General features: G+C 32.3%; 1 protein-coding gene and 1 pseudogene across 1 annotated transcript; both read left to right on the top strand.

Moving 5' to 3' along the window:
- Positions 1–3496: 3496 nt before the first annotated feature.
- On the top strand, positions 3497–4413 carry LOC131630289 (E3 ubiquitin-protein ligase RSL1-like; annotated as a pseudogene).
- A 14909-nt stretch (positions 4414–19322) lies between these two features.
- On the top strand, positions 19323–20533 carry LOC131630288 (uncharacterized). Its single transcript, XM_058901082.1, has 2 exons — positions 19323–20326; positions 20458–20533. The coding sequence occupies exons 1-2, from the start codon at positions 19323–19325 to the stop codon at positions 20531–20533; spliced, it is 1080 nt and encodes a 359-aa protein (XP_058757065.1).
- Positions 20534–23058: the final 2525 nt, after the last annotated feature.

The raw sequence follows: 23058 nt of genomic DNA, 5'->3' as shown, positions 1-23058 counted from the left end.
TTTGACTTTATGGTCTTGATGTTCCCCCACTTTTATCACTCATAATTAGCATATACTATAAGTAGGAAAAAAGAAGGGGAACAAGTGGTCTTCAACCTTAGACTTTCTGATCATATTTAACTCCTTTATGGGGTTGCCATTCACCCGCACTAAAATAGTTGATGTTTTCAAACATTCTAAATTCTTCTCATCAATTTCTCGTGGAATCCCGTCTAGGAAATTATGTCCACTGTGTTGTAAGCCTTTTCGAAGACTACCTTAAACATAATCACTTCTTTTTTCTTGCGTTTGAGTTCGTCTACAAATTCATTTTCTATTAAAATATCATCAATAATTTGGCTGCCCAGAATAAAAGTTGAATGTGTGTCCAAGATGGCTGACGCGATCATCTGTATAAGCCTATAAATGCAACCAATTACAGAAAGTGGTCTAAAGTAAGATAATTTCGTAGAATTATTTTTCTTTGGAATTAACGCAATGAGAGAAGAATTTGCCCCTCTAACCATCTTCTCTTCACTACAGAACTCTGATAACTCTGATGAAGTAAACTTTTATATCATCCCTAAACTCTTTTATAAAAGCAAAATTCACTCCATCAGACCCTAAACTTTTTGAACTATCACAATCCCACAATGCTATAGGAATTTCTTCTAAAATTCTCAAACGAGCTCTTCCACCTCCACCTTAGTAACTCTCTTAAAATTTAAATTTACATAAATAATAATAATAATAATAATAATAATAATTATTATTATTATTATTAATAATATTCATGATTACAAACAATATATTTTATGATAAAACTTTCACCCTAGCTAGTCATTGAAAATCAGAGGCCTTTGATTTTCTATTCCCATCTCCTGCAATTTTATGTTTTATTTAGAGCCAAAAAGATGTTGAACCTTATTTTGTAGGTAATATATCTTTAACGAAGGCATCGTCTTTTGACGATGACAACTATGATGACAATTGTGAAAACAATTGTAGAAGTATCTATAAAGGTCAATCATAAAGTCAACCATAAAGATAACTAATGTTAAGTCAAGCATAACGCTTAAACGGTTAAGGATACAAACTCAAGGTATATCGCTTTGATAAATTTGAGATGGCAAACAAAGCGTTCTATCTAAAGCTTCAAGAGATCTCAAGCATTGTCAATACAGAAGATAATATCTGGAAAATGACTTATAGAAGGAAAGATGACTTATAGAAGGAGTTAATCTCCTAAGTTAGTAAGTGAGTGACCTTTTGTAAAAGCAAAGGGCTTTTTCGTAAAAGTATATGGTTATAAGCACACACACTAAAACCTTTTTTCAGATACCTTAACCAAGAGAAAACATTTTCAAAAGTATCTTTAAATTATGATAGGTGACTTAGGAGCATTAGAAATAGCTAAAGGGAAATATTTGATCAATCTAATCGATTAGTCCATTATGCTAATCAATTAGATCAATTTAAACTTAAGCCCCAAGATATTTAGACAGTACCTCAATGATGTGCAACAACTATCAATATCTCCTTTCCTTTTTGAATGACCAATAACGACTATTTTTTATGATCTAATCTATTAGGCCAAAGTGCTAATCGATTAGACAACGGCCAAAATAATTAAAAGAGAATTCCGTTTTGGGCATTCCTCATGTCTATAAATAGAACTCTCATTTCTCATTTCTCATTTCAAATCATGTAGAAACATATTTTGACACTTCCCTCTCTCTCACACACTCTTTCTCTCTAAAATTTTATTTAACTTTCTCTCACTAGATGTTATAGCCAAATCCTTTTGTTAGAAAAGTTCTTGACGAGTGAGGATATCAATGTAATTCTTGATAGGTAGAATTGTAAAATTCAACAAGAAAATGTTGTTTATACACCTTGCTTGAATACAATCCATTTAGGGATAAAATATGTGGTTCGAAGCTAAACTTGATAAAAGCTTTGGCTGGGGATTGTGTGATCGATCAGTTCTTATATAGGTTGAAGATTATCTAGTTTGATAATATCACTACTAGAAAATTCGCTTTTAGTGACCGAAAGAGCTTAAAAATCGGTGAATTTAGTGAACCGATTTTAGTGTTCTTTCTACGTAAAATAAAATTAAAAGTTGTGATATTAGAAATCAAACTCATGACCTTCGCATATTTTAATAACTCCTTACCACTACACCACTTTATATATATATATATATATATATATATATATATATATATATATATATATATATATATATATATATATATATATATATATATATATATATATATATATATATATATATATATATATATATATATAAATAAAAATTTCTAAAAATTATTAAATAAAACTTAGAAAATATCACTTTATAAATTTAATTTTACTATGTAATTTCATTGCACACATAAAAATTGTATCAGACAAATTAAATTTACTTTTTATGCAAATATAAATATAAAATTGCACTATTTTTTTTTATAAATATATATCTATTTGTTAAACCAATAAAAAGGTGTAACTTTTGCTAAAAATTAAAAATTATTATAGAATGAAAATCTTTAAAAAAATAGAAAGAAAATAGTAACATACTAAAGAGGATTAAACATAAAAAATGAAAATAAAAAATATCATGATCAAAATTTCGGTCTCTATTTTTTTTATATCTAAATTAAATTGTATATAAAAATATTTTTCGTGACCGAATAGGCGGTCACAAAATTTCGGTCTCTAAATCGGTGGATGATTTATTTTAGTGACTGATTTAGTGACGTCATAAAATGGCTCATGAATATCAAATTTTGGTGGCTAATTCGGTCACTACACTAACCAAAATTTGTTGGTCACTAAATGCGAATTTTCTAGTAGTGTCTTCCCTTGGTTATTCGTTAGCCGGTAAAATCAAGATTGTTGAAGGTTATGCATTTGTGTTGCATTCTTGGTGATTTTGTTTCGGTATTACGAAGTGTGGATGAGAATACTTGATTATATGTGATGTTGTAACTAATATGCTTTTAATTGTTTCTACCACTTATTATTATCCCTCCTTAAAATATTCATCCAAACACACTCTAAGAGATTAATTATTATACAATGCAATATAAATTTTTTTCATGGTGAATCCATCACAACCATTCATAATTATCATTCTAAAAATAATTAAAATAAAAGTCATGATTTAACTTACACAATATCTTTACATGCCAAATAATCCGTATATTATTCAAACATATCCTTAAAAACGGAATTTTAAAGTTCCTTCAAACTTATGGAAAATTGGTCTTTGATCTTGCGTATGCTTTTTGGAAAGTGAAGATGAAAAATTTAGCGCATTAAATTAGTCTTGGTATTATTCAAAATGAAAAGTTTAAAAGCAAGAGTTATTGATGCATTCATCGTGATATGTAAAGCCAACTTCCAAATCAAAACCCTTTCAGTTTGCACAAATCAAACATAAACAAAACCCTTGGCCCTCCCTCCATTCACCTACAACAAAATTATGAGTCAAAACCAGAGACTTCACATGACTCGGTCTAGTACTTCTCTTTCAACAAATAATCATGCAAATGCAATTCAAAATACAATGAAGAGAAAATCGCTTGCAGCAGATAGCGACAATGAAAAGAAGAAAACAAAGAAAGCAACAACTAGTTCTCAATGTAAATCCTCAAAAAATTCAGCTGCGGTATATGTTTTGACTCTGTAAGAGTCTCTAAAATCTTCACAAACACTTCAAGCAACCATCCATTTTGTACTAACTGCATATCCAAGTATGTGAATGTTCAAATAAACAAAAATGCTGCAAAAGTGACTTGTCCAAATCCAGATTGTTCCGTCGAGCTGAAACCACAACGTTTGCAATCCATTTTACCTAAACAACTTATTGTTGAATGGGAATCTGCAATTTACGAGTCTTCGATTTCTTTGAAGCAAAAAATTTACTGTCCTTACAAGAATTGTTCTGTTATGATGGTGAATGACGGGGAAGAAGTTGTTACAAGTTGTGAGTGTCCTTCTTGTCATAGACTATTCTGTGCACAATGTAAGGTTCCATGGCATGGCGATATGAATTGCGGGGAATATCAGAAGTCGAAAACGGGTCGAGATGTAAAACAAATGGATCTGAAATTTTTGGAGTTGGCTAAAACAAATAAGTGGCAGAGATGTCCCAAATGTTCTATGCATGTTCAGAAAGATGGCGGATGTGAACACATTTCGTGCAGGTTATTTATCTTGTCCCCTTTTCTGCTTCATCCTTAATCGTTTTTAACTAATTTTAATTGAATCTGTATAGTTCATTTCATTGTTAATTTGTTATCTACGCTATGTTAATGAGAATTTAATTATAATGAATCTAATTCTTTTTCCAGGTGTGGATGTAGTTTCTGCTACAAGTGTGCGAAGGATTGGAAGCATGGACATGTATGCAATAGATCATAATATTCATGTAACTATATGAAACTTTTTTTATGCAGAATTGAACTTGAATTTGATAAGCAAAGATGAATGTTTAAACTGGTTGGAATTTATTTATATTACAGTGTTTATAACAGATGAAATTTGGGATGCAAGTATCGGGCGAATATGCAGGAAGTTGTAGCTTTAAGCAAGTGATCATAAAGATGGAAAACTTGGTAACATGGCCTTCTAGTTGTTCTAGCTAAAAAGACAGCACCAGTGTTGGAAACATTGTTTCTCTGTCCTTTTTTGTTATCTTTCTTAGTAGTGATTTATAATTTTAATATGGGAATGGTGATATGTTTTATTAATGTTAGATTTAGTCGACTTCAGCATTAGAGAGATGAAGAAACAAATCATTTTCTTTCTTTTTTACAAGTCACTTGTAATTTTTATTTCTAATGAGGAATGAACAAGAATTAGGTCAACTTGGTAGAGTAATATAAAAAAGTCATTTTCAAACAAATTTTCAATGGATTATAATCGGATTTTTGATATTTTTCACTCGAATTTAATCGAAAAGTTACTTTTGGATTTCTAAAGTGGAATATACTTTGTGTGAAAAACTCTCATTGCAAATTTTAAAATCAGTTCCAATATTTGTTAATAATCTATTTTGGACGTATTTCAGATGAAATCAAGTCTTTCTACAAAAATCGGTGAAAAAAAAAATTCTTTCTAAAAATTCTTGTTGTAAAATCATAGTCTAATATAATAATAGTCTAATAGACTGACTACAGGATTTAAGTTCCAAAAATCTAAATTACAACCTATAAATTCTTTGAAATTTACAACCAACCATTCCCTAAGTTAAAAGTTTTACATTTTTCTAACATATTACAATCGCAATATCCGCAACCGCAGTTACTGCAACGGCATCCGCAACAACAACCGCAATTTAAAACTATGATTCCACCTACAAACCATGCATTATTTCTGCTAGACCAAACAGACCAACAAGCTGCAACCCAAATCATATCACTCACCCTAATTGGTATTATACCTTTTAGCGACAAACACAAGCAATAAAACCATCTTGTTACTTTTGACCCCAAATCCAAAGCTACTGCCCAAAACAAAAACAAATGCTCACCGGATCTGTCTACTACAGAACAGTAGGCAAGTAACAAATCACGCTTGTCCAGCAAAACATGTCTATGACTGTGTGCTAGCCTGTGAAGCACGGGTACTCCGTTTTAGGTAAAGTACTAGTACCGGGTATGTACCAGGTACTAGTACGCGTACGGTACGCACCGAAGCCGTACCAATTTTTTTAATTTTTTATTTTACTTTGGTACACCAACCGGTACACATTTGGTACACGTACCCGAAAATTTTTATTTTTTTCGATTTTAAATCTTTTTGGATAACATAATTGTAAAAATTAGGTTAGTTATTTATTCTATTTATAAATAAAAAACTGAAAGAAAAATTAAGAAATAGACTCATTGAAAAGAAATTTGAGCACATATGGATTCATTCACTCATTGAAAAGAAATAGGCTCAATCCAAAAAAAGCTGAGGATTTAGTTTTTGTTCATACAAATCTTCGTCTTCTTTCAAGAAAGAGTAAGATTTATAATGAAGGAGTAACAAAAATGTAGAATATTAGTGGAGATGAATTGGATCTATTTGATTGGAGCTGGTATTCTTGAAATTGTTACTTTTTTTTTAATGAACCTGAACTAGAAACTGCATTCATTGGAGAAGAAAATATTGATTAAGCAAACTATTTTTTAATTTTATAATTTATTAATACTTTTAAATGTGATTTAATTAAGCAAACTATTTTTTAATTTTATTATTTGATCGTTATTTAAATAATATAATCTTTTAAATATTTTTATAATTGTATTTTTAAAATATTATACTAACATACCTATATCTTAGTTTTTCTAAAAATGTCGTACCACTTACCAGTACCAGGTACTGGGTACGTACCGCTAGCTCAGTTTTGTTTGGTAGACTATTTTGCAGTGCTCGCCAACCAAACACAATGAATTTACTCTGAGTACCTGCATCTATAAAATTAGACAACCAAACATAGCAAGATCTGACAGAAAAGTATTATGGATTCATCCACCACACGGACTCGTCTTCCACTTGCAGAGACAGAGAGACTCCCTGTAGAATTCCTAATAATTCGCCCAATTGATTCAGACTTTCCTCGGACAAATTTTCTAAGATAAAATTCCATTCCCACTTTTGGAAGGACCAATGCCATGCTTCTACTATCTTCCAAGATTGTAACCAAGGTTTTAAAAAACGTTGCGGTCGCATCACCGTTATGTAAAGGTTTTCGCTATTTTGATCGGTACAGATGTCACACCACTAATTACCGTTGTTGCGATGTGAATTACTTGCAATTTGTTCTTTAATATTGAAAACGGTGATAACGGTGATAACTCAGCGCACGAAGAGATTGTAACCTAGCCTTCCAAAAACTCAACTTTTTTCCATTTATGAGTTTCCCTCTAAAATAGTCGGATATGCTAATGTTATTATCCAATAGATCCAGACCATGCAAATTACGGTCCCTCCACCAAATTAAATGTTAAATGTTTCTTCCCTGAGCCATTTAAAGAACCTTCACTAATCTAAGCTTATGTATCCCCATACCTATAGGTTAATAACCCATGCCATCATAGTGGTTAATTTCAAGACCACAATCTTTCTTACACGACACACCTTCTTACAACTAATTAACCAATTAATTTCCCTCCTCCTCTCCTTTCCACCCTACAAAAAATTTCGTTGCACCTTTATAATTTCTTTGATTACCACTTTTGGAGCTTTGAAAAAGAAAAAAAAAAAATCAAAAACTATTAAGGACCGAGTTTAACAAGGCTACCCTACCACCTATCGAAAACTTCTTACTTTTTTTTTTAAGCAAGATATATTCAATAGAGAACAAAAGTTCTACAAACTCGGTTTCAAAGGCGGAGAACGCGGAAACAGAAAATTAAACACCAATTGAACCTAACTAAAGTAATACAATGGGGATTTGCAAAACTCATAGAAGTTGCAATTGGGATGATTAATTTTCCCTACAAAAGATCATCTCCAAACAAGCAATTTACAAGACCAAACTAAATCATTAACATTGCAAGAGGAATTTTTAAAGATAATATCATTCCTATTAAGCCAAATACTCCACACAATAGCCAACCAAATGTTTCCCTCTTTGCCTCTCCTAACTTTCTTTGTGTGACAAAAACTACTCCAATTCCAATAGCTCTCCATAATATCGCAAGGTTTTTCGTAATTCATTCCAATTCAACTAGCCATATAATTCCGAACCGCTTCGGACTCCCGACAATCCAATAACAAATGTTTAGAACTTTCGGTAGTCTCTTCACAAAACACACAAACAATATTCGAAGAAGATAGAGAAATACCTCGATTCAAAAGCAAATTTTTTGTCGGGATCTTATTCTTGAAACATCTCCATCCAAATGCTTTAACTTTAAGTGGAACCTCCACCTTCCACACTATAGAATAAATGAAATCATAGCGGTTTACCGGACCAAACGGTTGAGCTAACTTAGACATCTCATTGAAGCAAGATGCGACGGAAAATAAACCATCCTTCTCCGGCACCCAAGAAGCCGAATCTGGCCCAGTTTCACACGGAAGAGACGCTGGCAGCAGCTGTTGGAGAATTGGCAGCAACTCTCGCGCTTCCGAACCAGCCCCGGAATGCACTCCTAGGTCACCCCACCTCCATTCGCCTAGCACCCAACCACCCATTCTGGAAATAGCAACATCCTGCAAAAGAGAAGAGTAAAACAAAGCCGGAAAGATTTGTTTAAGAATCCCCACGTCTAACCAAGCGGCATGCCAAAAAGGAATCAAATGCCCACGCCCCACTTCAAATTTAATGTTATTAGCAAAGAAGCCTTACGGTAAATACTTTCTCAAAGACAAGATATCCGACCACCACACTGATATATTAGCCCGAGGAATGTGTTTCGGCTCTCCTACCAAAGCTTTCAAATTAATATTCTCATATCTAGCTTTTAAAACCCGATACCACAAAGAATTAGAAGCTTTCAAGATCCTCCAATTCCATTACAAAAGAAGCGCGATATTGAATTCTTCAAGACTCCTCAAGCCAAGGCCACCTTTCTCTAAAGGCAAACAAACCTCTTTCCAACTAATCCAATGAATTTTCCTCTTCTCCTCCACACCCCCCCCCCCCCCCCCACAAGGAATTACTTTGCAATTTATTAATCTCACCAATTATCTTCTTGGGAGCTTTATAAAAAGACAAAGTGAAGATAGCTAAGCTACTCAAAAACGACTTTAAAAGCGTGATTCTCCCTCCAAAGCTAAGAAACCTTCCTTTCCAAGAATTCAACTTTCTCCTAAAATTATTCAAAAGCGGTTTCCAAGAAGAAATCCTTCTAGGATTAGAGCCAATCATAATTCCAAGAAATTTAATTTCTTTCGCCTCCGTCCTACAAGTAAGAAAAGAAGTTGCCACATCCAAAAAATGAGCATTAATATTAATACCAATAATCTTACTTTTATGATAATTAATACCGAGGCCCGATACCAATTCAAACCCTTTTAAAACCGCTTTAATGGCCCATAGATGTTTCCAATTCCCATCTCCAACCAATAAGGTATCATCCGCAAATTGAAGAACGTCAACAAAGCATTTACCGTTCAAGTTACACCCCACATAATCACTATTATCCACCGACTTATTAATTAGACATTTCAAGCCCTCCGCCATAATGACAAAAAGAAAGGGATAAATAGGATCCTCTTGACGAAGACCCCTTTCGACACCGAATTCCCTAGTAGGACTCCCATTAACTAGAACTGACATCTTACTAGAAAAAACCAAAGCCTCCATCCACTTCATCTATCTATCCCCAAACCCCATCCTCCCCATCATGTATCTCAAAAAGTTCCAACTCACCTTATCATACGCTTTTTCAAAATCCACTTTAAAAAGAAGACAATCCTTTCCTTCCTTCAAAGAATAATCCACTAACTCATTCGCCATAAGAACCTCATCAATCATATGCCTACCCGGAATAAAAGCACTTTGACAATCGGATATAATAGACGAAAGGATCTTCTTAATTCTACCGGCCAAAATCTTAGATATAATTTTATGGATACAACCGATCAAACAAATAGGGCGATAATCCTCAAGACACAAAGGATTGGAAGATTTCGAAATAAGCGAAAGAAAAGATGAAGTAATGGATTTTGATAAGATAGAACCATTATAGAAATCATTCAAGCACTTCAAAACATCACTTTTCAAGAAGGACCAACATCTCCTAAAGAAGAGAAAAGTGAATCCATCCGGACCCGAACTCTTCGCCCCATCACAACTCCATACCGCTTCCCTAATTTCCGATTCCAAGAAAGGAACCTCAAGACCAAGACATTCCTCCCCACTCAATGACTTTATATGGACGCCATCTAAATAGGGTCTAACCACGCAATCTTCCTTAAATTTGTTCTCAAAGTGCACTTTAACCGCCTCTTTTACCTCCCTCACCGACGTTACTAACCCACCGTTGGAATTGATGGAGCCAATATGATTCCTATTCCTCCTTTCCTTCAAGGTGTGATGAAAGGACTTGCTATTATTATCTCCGTCGTTAACCCACCTCATTCTAGCCTTTTGAATTAACATGTTCTCCTTTATTTTTAAATTCAACCAAATTTTCTTACTCGCCTTCTTTTTTATCTCAATTTCCTCCTCTTCCCAACGCTCACTATCATTCGCCGCATTCAAAATATTCACCCCTTCCTCCACCTCCAAATCAAATTTGCCAAAAACATTCAAATTCCACCACCGTAACTTATCTTTAATAAGTCTAAGCTTCTCTTTAAGAACAAAATCCCCTCTTCCAAACACTTCCAAACCCATCCACTCTTTTTCAACAAAAGAAATAAAATTCTTGTCCGAAAACCATTCGTTATTTAATTTGAAAGGTTTCGGACCCCAATCCTCGTTATCCATAATCAACCAAACCGGACAATGGTCCGAGATATCCCTACGACCGATCAATTGCCCCACAATCCCCAAAGACGACACCAAGGAATCCGCCACAAGAAATCTATCAAGCCTACTCTTTGATTTGCCATCCCCACAAAACTAACTAAACTTCTCCCCTTTACAAGGAACATCCACCAAACCATTCTCCTCAATAAACTTTGAGAATTCCATCCACTCCACATTACTCCTACCAATGCCTCTTCCTACTCTCTCGCTCCTCATTTTAACGGCATTAAAATCTCCACCAATAATTCACTCTCCGTCTATGTAATTTTGTTTCAAATGCAATAATTGAGTCCACACATCTCGCTTATCACACAAAGAGCAAGGCGAATAAACATTAACAATGTAATAATTACCTCCTTTCCAAGAGACTTTGTTGCCGAGAAAACCTTTGCCGCAAAAAGAGAAAAGAGTCGTAACCGTCTTGCTATTCCAAACCGTTAACATCCCTCTTGATAAACCTTCAGCTCCCACGAAAGAAAAGTCATGATCCTCATTACCCCATAAACTTCTAACAGTAGAAGTCAATACCTCCTTTAACTTTGTTTCTTGAAATAACATTATATCATCCTTCTCCTTTCTAATTAATTGACAAAGCCTCCTCCTCTTAATCAAACTGCCACCCCCCTGATATTGTAAGTTCCGATAATCATCAAAACCGATTTTTTAACGACGACCCTCCCTCCTTAGATTCTTCTGCCAGAATTTTCAAACCTTCCAATTTTTCCTTATCCTCCCTCCTTTGATCTCCTCCCACCACACCCAACTTAGCAATAAAGTTTTGCAATTTACTCTCCACAGAACCATCAAAATTCATCAAAATTCTTTGGTTGCATCTACATATATCGGACTCAGCAGGTTTTTCCAAATTCTGAGTAGAAATAAAACGCGAACCCGTGCCTCCCAATTATGTTTCATTACCTTCCTGGCTGCACATAGGATTGGGCCCCACTAGTGGGCCAGACGTTACTCCCTCTTTCTTTTTAAACGTAAGTTTTTTCTTTTTTGATTTTTTAATCACAAGGATAGCTTCCTTTGAAATTTTTTTAGAATAAGATTCCAATAATTCCTCCTTCTTGGATTTGCACCAATCACGTGGTTAACTTTGATGATATTTATCTTATAATTAGTGAGCTATGTTAATTCAAGGCTTGCACTCCCTAAGATTACTAACCACAGCAGAAAAGTAAAGCAGTTTAAATGTCCTATGCTATTACAATAAACACTTGCGGGGATGGGGGAAATTAAAAGGCGAAAAATAAACCTAACCTATTACAATAAAACCCTTATAGGGTAACAGAAAAATAAAGGCAGAAAATAAGAAAGAATAACAATTAATTTACACATCTTCATCCTTGATCAGTTGATCTTCCTCGAGCCTTCGATTGACTCTAAACATTTGAGAATTAAACGGGCAATAATAGGGGTGAGTGTAGGAGGAATTCATGGGCATTTAAGAATAAACCCTAATTTAATAAAGAGGCAAAAAACAAGTATTTAAATAATTATAGAATCAGGACTTAGCTTCTCGATTGGCGTGGCGCGTAGTCCGAAGAACCCTGATGGTAACCCTGAAAAATTGCACAAAGAAAAGAATTGTTAGTGTATGAATGATGTAGTGACAAACCTCTCAAACCTGATTAGGGCATAAGTTAATCAGGGTTAATGGGCAATACCTACCAGTAAACCTAGGGCTATTAGGGTTTATAAATGAGTCGAGGTTAACAAACCTAAAACATTAATTAATTAAAAGTACATACAAAAATAATAATTTTTATTGTTTTTGAAAAAAACAATTATTGATAAAATTGTGGAAAAATCGAGTTTTCGAAAATAAAAGAGAAATAAGTAAAATAAATAATAATTTATAAGAATGTAGTAAATAAACACAAAGATAAAAATAAATATTTGATAAACAAAAGGAAAAAAAAGAAAATAGATAAATAAAAATCTATGTAATAAAAGAGATAAATAATAAAAAAAAGTTAGAATAACACTTAGCTGGGATTCAGTGTGGTTGAGTCTGCGGAGGTGTATGGTGGAGCTTCACATCTGGGCGTCTGATCCTGTACTGGCGTTGATCCAGTGGTGGATGCGTGAGGGCGTACCGTATCCAGACATTGGTGTGTTACGCTGAATCTATGGCTGAAAACATTTACAAAAAAATAAGGTGTCCCCAAAGGGACTCGAACCTAGGACGTTTCAATTACCACTTTGTTTTTGTTACCACCTATGCTACAAACGCTTTGCGGTTAACATAATACCCACAAAATATTAAATATGAATCTTAAGAACAAAAAGCCAAAAGTCAAAGGAACAACGCTGGTCCCACACAAACTCAGAACAGCGAATAAGAGCTGGAGAGAGAGAGTCATTGGAAATTTGACTGGCCAATCGCCAATCCCCGCGTGTGGTCAAAGGTCTCACCATCAAAAGCCAACGAACCACCACGGGACACGTATCCCTTCGCCTGAACACTGTGAACCAGAGACGCCGGAACTTATTTCGGTCGCCTTCTATGACGACGACGGACTCCAACCCTGCAAAATCAAATGAAACAAGAAACAAAAACAACCCAGACCACATAAAGGACCCCCTACGAATCCATTGGTGAGGTTTATTTGCCCTAAAAAGGCCTGCTCATATGAGTACGAAGAACACCAGTTCTTATGCCCTAGCAATGGTGCCCATGGATCCCTGCGTCAAAACTCAAGAACGAATCATCAAATCGATTCTAAACAACGTCCTGATCATGAATGGATACATAAAAATGATTCATATCACATAAATAAAGAAGTAGAAATTTCAACCTTAACCAAACTGGTACAATGCTAAAAGAGTGGTTCTGGGCGTGACCTCTTTTGCTTGACAACTGAGAACGGTTCCTGGAAGGCTCGAGAAGGTGAATGAATGGTTGGTTTGTCTTAGAAACGCCTGGAAGCTGTTCTTCACGTTGCCCTAAAATCTGAAAATTTGGAGAGTTTGTGTAGGATTTCTAAGAGCAGTAAAAAACGTCCCCCAATGGCCTGAATCTGTTGAATATATATAGAGAACGAATTAGGGTTGCAAACTTGGCTTGGATCTTCATTGAATCAAAGATTGCATTTGATTGAAATTTGATTTTATGATTCTTTCTAAAATTGGTCTAACCTCAATCCAATCTCTCCAATCCAATTATACATGAAATTTGATTGACCATGTGCTATAATTGATAATTGAAATTGGTTTAAAGATATCCTAAAAAAAATCTTTGATCCTTATTTGATTTTTATGAATTATAACACTTTAAAATGAATAAAAATTCATATAAAATCAAAATAATTCTCAAAAATTCGTGGCAAGTGGATTTTGGATCTTGGATAACTTAAGAATCAGGTTTGGGCCAAAAAAGATTGAGTCCATTTACAAGGAAATTCATTTTGGAGCCTTTTATTTCACACTTTTTCTCTCAAAATTATCCAACTTTGACAAGGCATATCTCTCTCAATTTTTAAGATATCGAAGAGTTCTAGGACTTTTTGGAAACCTCAAGATGTCCTCTACAAGCCACTTTGGAAGATTTTTTCCATTTGGAGATTTTATCTCGATGATATTCCTCCTGACAAAAAACTGCTTTTTTGCGATCTTCTAGAAGGACCTGTAATGTATTAGCTCATATCTCTTAAATGAAGCATTTTTGGACTTGGCTTGTGAGAGACAAAATTGTAGATAATTCAATTTCCTTCAAAATGCGTTTTGGATGGGAAATTTCTGATGTTCCATGTAAAAATTATGGCTAGTCAAAGTTCAGTTGACTTTCTCCTTTGAAAACCCTAATTTAGAAACTTTTGGTTTTGTTGATTTCTGATCCTTTCTTGATGAATCATTATCAATCCTTGATCAAATGATGAATGATACTTCAAAATAAGATTGTTGACAAAAAATCAGAAGTTTTGATTTTGGTTTGACCATAGTTTGACTTTTAGGTCAACCAGTCGTTTATTGATCGTTTGAATGTTGATTGAGCAATCTTAGGAATCAGAGCTTGAAACTTGAGGTGAGGATCCTTTGAAGCATATGAGAGACCATGAAGTCCACTTGAGGTATCAGAAGTTGATTTCTCTTGGAAAGAAACAAAACCCTAGTTTTGGTCCTTATTGTTTAGGAGGAGAGTGAACATGCTTGCAATTGGATATCATATGAGCCTGAGGAGATTGCTTGAGCCAAGATATCTTGAAAAATTATGATCAAATTTTGGGGTATGACAGTCGGGATGCGCCATACCTAACATATGCACAAAACAAACATTCTGTCAAGATTGTTTTTTGAATTATGTAACAGATCTTATTTCAGAAATGCATTTTTGAAATAAGTTGTGTGAATTTCGGAAGTACATTTTCGAACTAACGTTGTTTCTTCTTCAATAAATCAAAATCAATGCACTAAAATGAGAGATGAAATGAGATAACTTTACGTCAAAATAAAATTGTCGCTTTCTATGCTCTCCTTGATATGATGAACCACATGAACCTTGGTTTGGAGAAGAAAAAATGATTGAAATTTATTGAGGTTTTGGAGAGGGTTTGTGTTTTGTTTGGAAGAAAATGAATGAAATAGTGAAGGAGGGAAAAAGGTATATGAGGGGTTTTCTCAAATATGCATTTCCGAAAAAACACTTGACATATTTAATCCAACATTTAAATGGATAAAGTGTGGTTTCGAATATGCATATTTGAAATAGTTGATATGGGTTATTTCGGATATGCATTTTCAAAATCAGTAAAAACGTGAATAGGGTGCCTTCGGATATGCATATCCGAAGGATATTTTGGGAATATTAGGGGTGTTTTCCAACCTATATGGATGCATAAAGAAATTTCCTTATTTTTTAGGTTCATTCAATAACTAATGTATTTGATCTATTTATAGACTAGATACATTGATAATTTAATGAGTCTAAAAAAATAATTGATGGAGATAGCACACTACAAAAAAAGTCCTCCCCAGCGACATAAATTAGCGATATGGAAGTCACGTGGGTAATTATTGCCTGTAGCGACGTGACAACCACGTCGCAACATGCTTTTAAATTTAAAATAACTTTATAAACATAAAGTAATGAGGTGTCAGGTGTTGGGTTACGTGAATATTGTTGCGACGTGGGTTACACGTCGCTACATTAAATGTATAAATTAAAATTTAAAAAGCTATAACGTTCACATGGGGGGGATTGGGGGGGAGATTCAAATTTTAAAAAATTCAGTTGTGACGTTGTAATCACGTCGCAACATTTAAAACGAAATTACAATGTTCCACTGAAATGACTAGGTGACAGCATTTATGGCAGAGACATTAATTAAATATTACCGTTTGCTTGTTGCGACGTGTTTAGCACGTGGCAAAAAGTGAGGTTTAATTCACGTCGCTACATTGTGTATTAATGAAAACAATTCACTTCACTCCACCACACCTTCGTTTCAGAAAGAAGAAGAAACCATTTTCGTTTCAGCAAGCAATTCTCCCCCAAAACCAAAACCAGAAATTCACTCTCCCAAAATCCAACTGCATCAATCCAAATATTTTTTTGATATCAAAGGTAATTAAGAGGTTGCATAAGTATTATCTTATAATTTTATTCTTTATTCTGTTATTAATTTTTGATTTTTTTTTTGGTATAGATTTAGTAGATTAAAGAAGGAGGAGAGTAGATTGAAGAAGGAGGAGTAGATTGAAGAAGAGGTAAGTAAATAAAATAGATTTTTAATGTAATTTATAATGATTTTTGGTATAGATTTATAATGTGATTTTTTTTAGTAGATTTATTAAGATAATATGTATGTGTTTGTATAGATTTTTTAGTAGATTTATTAAGATATGTATGTGTTTGTATAGATTTATAATGTGTTTTTATATATTGTAAAACTATTAGAAAAAAATTGATATATTAAAATTGTTATATCTTAAAAAATAAAACAGAATATAGTAAATAAAATAAAAACAAAAATTAAATATATTTTTTATGAATATTTTTAAAACTATTAGAAAAAAATTGATATATTAAAACTATTATTAAAATTATTATATATTATTATTATTATTAAAACGAATTTTTTGTTTAATATTTTACAATATATAAAATAGATTATTATAAATATTAATATAATTTTAAAAAGAATATAATAGTTATATATATTATAAAATTTTCATTTTTAAGAATATAATATAGATATATATTATAAAGTTCTCACTTTAAAAAATAGATTATTATAACTTAAACAAATTTTATATATTCAAAACTAATATAATAGTTATATATCATTTTTAATTTTTAATTTTTTAATAGATTTATTAAGATAATATGTATGTGTTTGTATAGATTTTTGATAGATTTTTGTTTTTTTGTATAGATTAATAGATTTATTAGGTTATTTTTAATTAGGTTATTTTATAAATATAACGAAATTATAAATTTAATAATTATTTATAAAATCTTAAAAAATAAAACAGAATATAGTAAATAAAATAAAAACGAAAATTAAATATATTTTTTATTAATATTTTTAAAACTATTAGAAAAAATTGATATATTAAAACTATTATTAAAATTATTATATATTATTATTATTATTAAAACGAATTTTTTGTTTAATATTTTACAATATATAAAATAAATTATTATAAATATTAATATAATAGTTATATATTATAAAGTTTTTAAAACTAATATAATAGTTATATATTAGAAAGTTTTAATTTTTAATTTTTATTATATATATTATTTATTATAATGAGTAATATTATACTATATTTAAAATAGATTATTATAACTTAAACAAATTTTATATATTCAAAACTAATATAATAGTTATATATTATAAAGTTTTCATTTTTAATTTTTATTATTTATATTATTTATTATAATGAGTAATATTATACTATATTTAAAATAGATTATTATAACTTAAACAAATTTTATATATTCAAAACTAATATAATAGTTATATATTATAAATTTTTCATTTTTAATTTTTATTATATATATTATTTATTATAATGAGTAATATTATACTATATTTAAAATAGATTATTATAATTTAAACAAATTTTATATATTCAAAACTAATATAATAGTTATATATTATAAAGTTTTCATTTTTAATTTTTATTATATATATTATTTATTATATGTTATAAAAACATAATATGTATGTGTTTGTATATTTCCAAATATAATAGTAATATTTCTTATTTCTTATTTTTTTATTTTTATTACTAAATATGTAACAAAAACATAATAGTAGTATTTTTATTAAAGAATATTTTCAATATGTGTAGCTTAAAATGTGTAGTTAATATCATGTGGCAAATCATAAGCTGTGGCGTGAAAATCACGTGGCAACTTTTTAATATATTTTAATTTATAGTATATACATATTTAATTAGTATAATTAAATATGCATTTAAATATTTAACTTAAATTTTTTTATTGAATATGTGTGTAGGAAGATTATGATAGCTAGCCGACTAGCCATTTTTCTGGAAAATAATCCTCAATACATGCCAGCAGAGGGGGAGCCGCTTAACGCGGATGTTGATCACTATATTTGGTGTGAGGTTATTAAAGAAAAAGGACCTAATGGTTGCTTTTTTGGTGCTGGAAATTTGGCGGCCAGCTATAGACGTGGTGACCGCAATCTGTTTCAAAGAGTTCAGGATGGAGAGGGTGGATCGCGTCAACCAAATCTGACACAGGAACAAACTGAATTAGTAAGGCAATTGGCGAGACGCGAAAGTGAGGCCCAGATCGAGATGATGCGGAAGAAGCAGTCTGATATAGAGGAGCAGCATGCGCGACAGATGGAGGACATTATGAAGAAGCAAGCTGAGATGGAGGAGCATATGAGACGGTTTATGCAAGGAGGTGGAAATTACAGTAATGCTCCTCCTCGAGAGCCGGAGGATGACGGGGTGGCTGATGATTTTAATCTGGATAATTATTTTCCGGATGATGCCTCTTAAAAACATTTTGTATTTTATTTGTTTTAAATTTATTTTTATGTAAAATATTCTACATTTTAATTCATTAAAATATTAGTTTTAAATTTTTAGTTTTATTTAATTGAATTTATTATATAATGTTTATTATATGAATTTATTTTATAAAAATTTATTATATAAATTAGTTTTTATAGATTTTATTATATAAATTTTATTTTATAGATTTTATTATATAAATTTTATTATATATATTTTATTATATATATTTTATTATATATTAATTAATTATATAAAATATATAAAACAAAACAAATCTAGCGTGAATAAATTTTAAAAAAAAAAAGCATTTAATGTAGAGATGTGGGAAACACGTCGCTGCATTGGTCAACAAACACACTTTCCCACACCTGCCACACCTGCTGTGTGTGCAGGGAGCTGTTTCCTATGTAATCCTGTTGCGACGTGGGAGTCACGTCGCTACTTTCTGACGTGGTCTCCACGTCGCTATAATGTTGTCACGCGTGCTCGTGCGACATATATGCTCACGTCGCTACTTTTTGGTTGCCACGTGATTTTGCACGTTGCGACGTGTAATCCACGTCGCTGCAGAGAAAATTTTTTGTAGTGGTATTAATTATTGCCTTATATCAAATCAAAGGAGCCTCAGCAGCTGTTTATTAAAGGTAGTATTATTTTTATATGATTGAAGCTAATTATTTTTATATGATTGAAGCTAATACTTTTAAGTTGAGAAAAACCCTAAAACAAGAAAAACCCTAAAACAGCCACTTTTCAGCAGTTGGTTATTTAAGAGTTACCCTACTAGACTATTAATGCTCCACACAAAACCTAGACGGCAATTAATAATCCTCTCTCATACCTGATGGCGGTCTTTCCAATCTCATTATTAATAAATTACATTCTTCCATCCTTCATCCTGATATGTATAGGTAACAACTTCCGTTCAACAAACAATGAAGCAAATGGAACTCAAAATACAATCAAGAGAAAATCTGTTGAAGCAGACAGCGATAATGAAAAGAAGAAAGCAACAACTGGTTATCAAGGTCTTCCCATGACTCAGTCTGGTACTTCTCATTCAACAAAAACTATTCAAAATACAAAGAAGAGAAAATCTCTTGAAGCAGATCGCGATAATGAAAAGAAGAAAGCAACAACCGGTTATCAAGGTTTTCCCGTGACTCGGTCTGGTACTTCTCATTCAACAAAAACTATTCAAAATACAAAGAAGAGAAAATCTCTTGGAGCAGATAGCGATAATGAAAAGAAGAAAACAAAGAAAGCAACAACCAGTTATCAAGGCAAGCCCTCAAAAAGATTCAGTTGCGGCATATGTTTTGATTCTGTAAAAGAATCTAAAATCTTCACAAACACTTCATGCAATCATCCCTTTTGTACTAAATGCATATCCAAGTATGTCAAACTTCAAAGAAAACAAAAAGTGGTGAAACTCACCTGTCCGGATCCACAATGTTCCTTGGAACTCAAACCACAACATTTGCAATCCATTTTACCTAAAGAACTTATTGTTGAATGGGAATCTGCAATTTATGAGTCTTCGATTTCTTTGAAGAAAAAAATTTACTGTCCTTATAAGAATTGTTCTCTTATGTTGGTGAATGATGGGAAAGAAGTTGTTACAAGCTGTGAATGTCCTTCTTGTCATAGACTATTCTGTGCACAATGCAAGGTTCCATGGCACGCAGACATGAGTTGCCGGAGATTTCAGAAGTCGGCAAAGCGTCGAGATGAAAAACAATTGGATGAGAAATTTATGGAATTAGCTAAAAGAAACAAGTGGCAGAAGTGTCCCAAATGCTGTATGCATGTTCAGAGAAATGGTGGATGTGAGCACATGTCATGCAGGTTGCATATCTTATTACCTTCTTTTCTTCATCCTTAATCATTTTCACTAATATTATTGAAAATTTAATTTTTTTTTTAAAAAGCAATGGAATTAATGAAAATTTAATTATAGTGACTGCATGTTTTTTCAGGTGTGGATGTAACTTCTGCTACAAGTGTGGGAAGGATTGGAAGCATGGACATATCTGTAAAACATGTAGATCATAATATTCATGGTAATTATGTCAAACTCTGCATGGTAAATATATGAAACTCTTTGCATGCAGAATAAAACATGACCTTGATGTTTAAACTGATTTCAATTTATCTATGTCAACCGTGTTTATAACAGATTGCATTCTGGTTAGGGGTATCGCGCGGCAACTATGCAGGAATTTGCATCTGTTAGTAAGTGATCATAAAGATGGAAAATTGGTTAACTTATGACGTTCTAGTGTTCAAGCTAAAAGACTGCATGTCTGCATCAGTGTTGGAAATTTTTTCTCTCTTTTTAATTGTTTTTCTTAGATGTGATTTTAAATTTTTATAAGGTGATGGTGATACTAAGTTTGAACCTTACAATTTTTTGATTGAATGGAAATGTGGAATGAAATTATCATTTTGTTATTTATATTTACTTTATATGTTTTCTTAATTCTTAATTACCGGGTAAATATTGGAAATTTAAGTAAGAATCTCCTGAAACAAATTTAAATTGATAATGTGTAATGAAAAAAGTTTTTTTAATGGTTAAATAATACATTAATAAAAAAATTGAAAAGCATTAAAATACAAATAATCCTAATGTATAAGAAATATTTAGAAAACTGCCAATGATACAAATAAAAATTTATGAAAAAAATCACATTTGTGAGAGACACACTATATTATTATCCAAAATTTCACCAATTTTTTTTTAGGTGATAGGTGTGTGGATTTTGCCACTTATAAATGCTCAAGTCTCCGCATTCATAACTAATGTGGGACTTCCCCACACTACTATCACTCATAATTCTTTTTAACAACATACACACTCAATCTACTTTTTTTTTGGGAGCAAATAATGAATATATATTCCAAAAAACAGTTTGAATACATGCTGATTCGAAGATCCAAGCCTCAAAAAGACAAGAAAAAACCTAGCTTACTAAAACATTATAGATCATTTTAGAAAAAACTCGGGATAATTTTTTTGTAATAAATCGACCATAAGGAATGAAGAAAGATGTATCCTCTCAAGAGGTTGTGATCTTTGACTTCATGTAATTAAAGAAAGATGGTGAGAGGTAGGTTAACTTTAACCCTTGTGGTTATGAAGTACAAGAGATGCCTGTCATCATGAGTAAGCAGGTCCTGATCCTTTCTCTTGGCATCAAATTTGTCACCAGTAACTGATGCCAAATTTTTGTAAAGGGAGTGAGAGTAGAGGCACTTGCAGGTTTTTCATGGCTAGAATAATGATAATGTCTGAGACGAAGGGGGTGTCTCTTTTGAACTTCTCAATGCAAGAACCATTCTCTTCACACTTTATTGCTTTAGCAATAAGTATTGGAGTAATGATGATTGGGAACCCAAACACCTCAGAATTGATTTCAGCAACATCTTGGCCGATTATCTAAACGGAAGTATTCATCCAAAATTCTTTGACAGGAATGGGGTAAATAGGTCCATAGAGAATGTCAAAATTAGTTGTCCTACCATCAAAAAGAGATAGTTCTTTGAAGATTGAACCCTTGTTCCTTCAGTTCTTCAAAGTTGAAAAAAATTTCATCGAGTCTGAGCAAGAGGTTTTCATCATCATTGAAAGTTCTGGAAGACATCTTTGGTTTAGGGTTAACTGGTTTGAAAGGAGAGAAATAATTTTTAGAGAAGGTTTGAAAAAAAAGGAGTAGAGTATGAGGAGGGAGTAGTAGATATGGTGTTTAAATATAGTGAAGAAGAAGAAGTGTAAGAGATTTGAACAAATCAAAGTTCAGGGTTAAAACGGAAGAGAACTCAAATGACACCTTGAAAACAAAAAATACTTTTACAACACAGAGATGATCATTTCTATTCTAGAGAATTAATGACATATGGGGCGCCAAAACATGATTTAATTTTACCCAATAGTAAAAATAACTCCCAAAGGTTATTCAAGTGTTTTTGATTGCTGAAAGAAATAGTAGGACAATTGTCACACTTCTTAGCCATTAATACAACTTAGAGACCAGAAGACCAAAATTTCAAGAGGGGTTCTGACTTACGACCTTCTGACCGAGAGAACCTTCTAACTTCAGAGGGCTAATTGGTTCAGAGTCAAGCTTCTCAGAATCACATATTAACCATTCAGAGGCTACACATACTAAGACTTATCATTTAATCAAGATAATTTTCCATTTTCAAATTCCTCAAAATAAAGACAAATCTATCTTTAGCAAGGGATTTTGTAAAAATATCAGCCCATTGATGGTTTGTATCAATAAATTTTAAGTCTAAAATTCCCTTCTAAGCATAGTCTCTGATAAAGCGATGTTTTATCTCAATGATCTTAGACCTAGAGTGTAAAATAATATTCCTAGACAAACACATAACATAAGTATTGTCACAGAAGATTAGAATGTTACTATCTTTTAGTTGATAATCTTCTAGTTGAGTCTTCATCCAGAGAATCTGAGTACTACGACCAGCAACTGCAATGTACTCAACTTTCACTATTGATAATGCAATGGTTGATTGTCTTCTGCTGGACCATGAGATTAGATTGTCACCCAGAA

This window comes from Vicia villosa, unplaced genomic scaffold (genome assembly GCF_029867415.1).
Source record: "Vicia villosa cultivar HV-30 ecotype Madison, WI unplaced genomic scaffold, Vvil1.0 ctg.000666F_1_1, whole genome shotgun sequence".
Taxonomy (NCBI): domain Eukaryota; kingdom Viridiplantae; phylum Streptophyta; class Magnoliopsida; order Fabales; family Fabaceae; genus Vicia; species Vicia villosa.
This window is presented reverse-complemented; position numbering and strand designations above follow the sequence as displayed.

Excerpts from the sequence above, each read along its gene's own strand:
- LOC131630288 (XM_058901082.1), top strand. The coding sequence starts at position 19,323 with ATGGCGGTCTTTCCAATCTCATTATTAATAAATTACATTCTTCCATCC. Across the intron at positions 20,327-20,457 it reads TGTGAGCACATGTCATGCAG|GTGTGGATGTAACTTCTGCT; the intron begins GTTGCATATCTT and ends ATGTTTTTTCAG.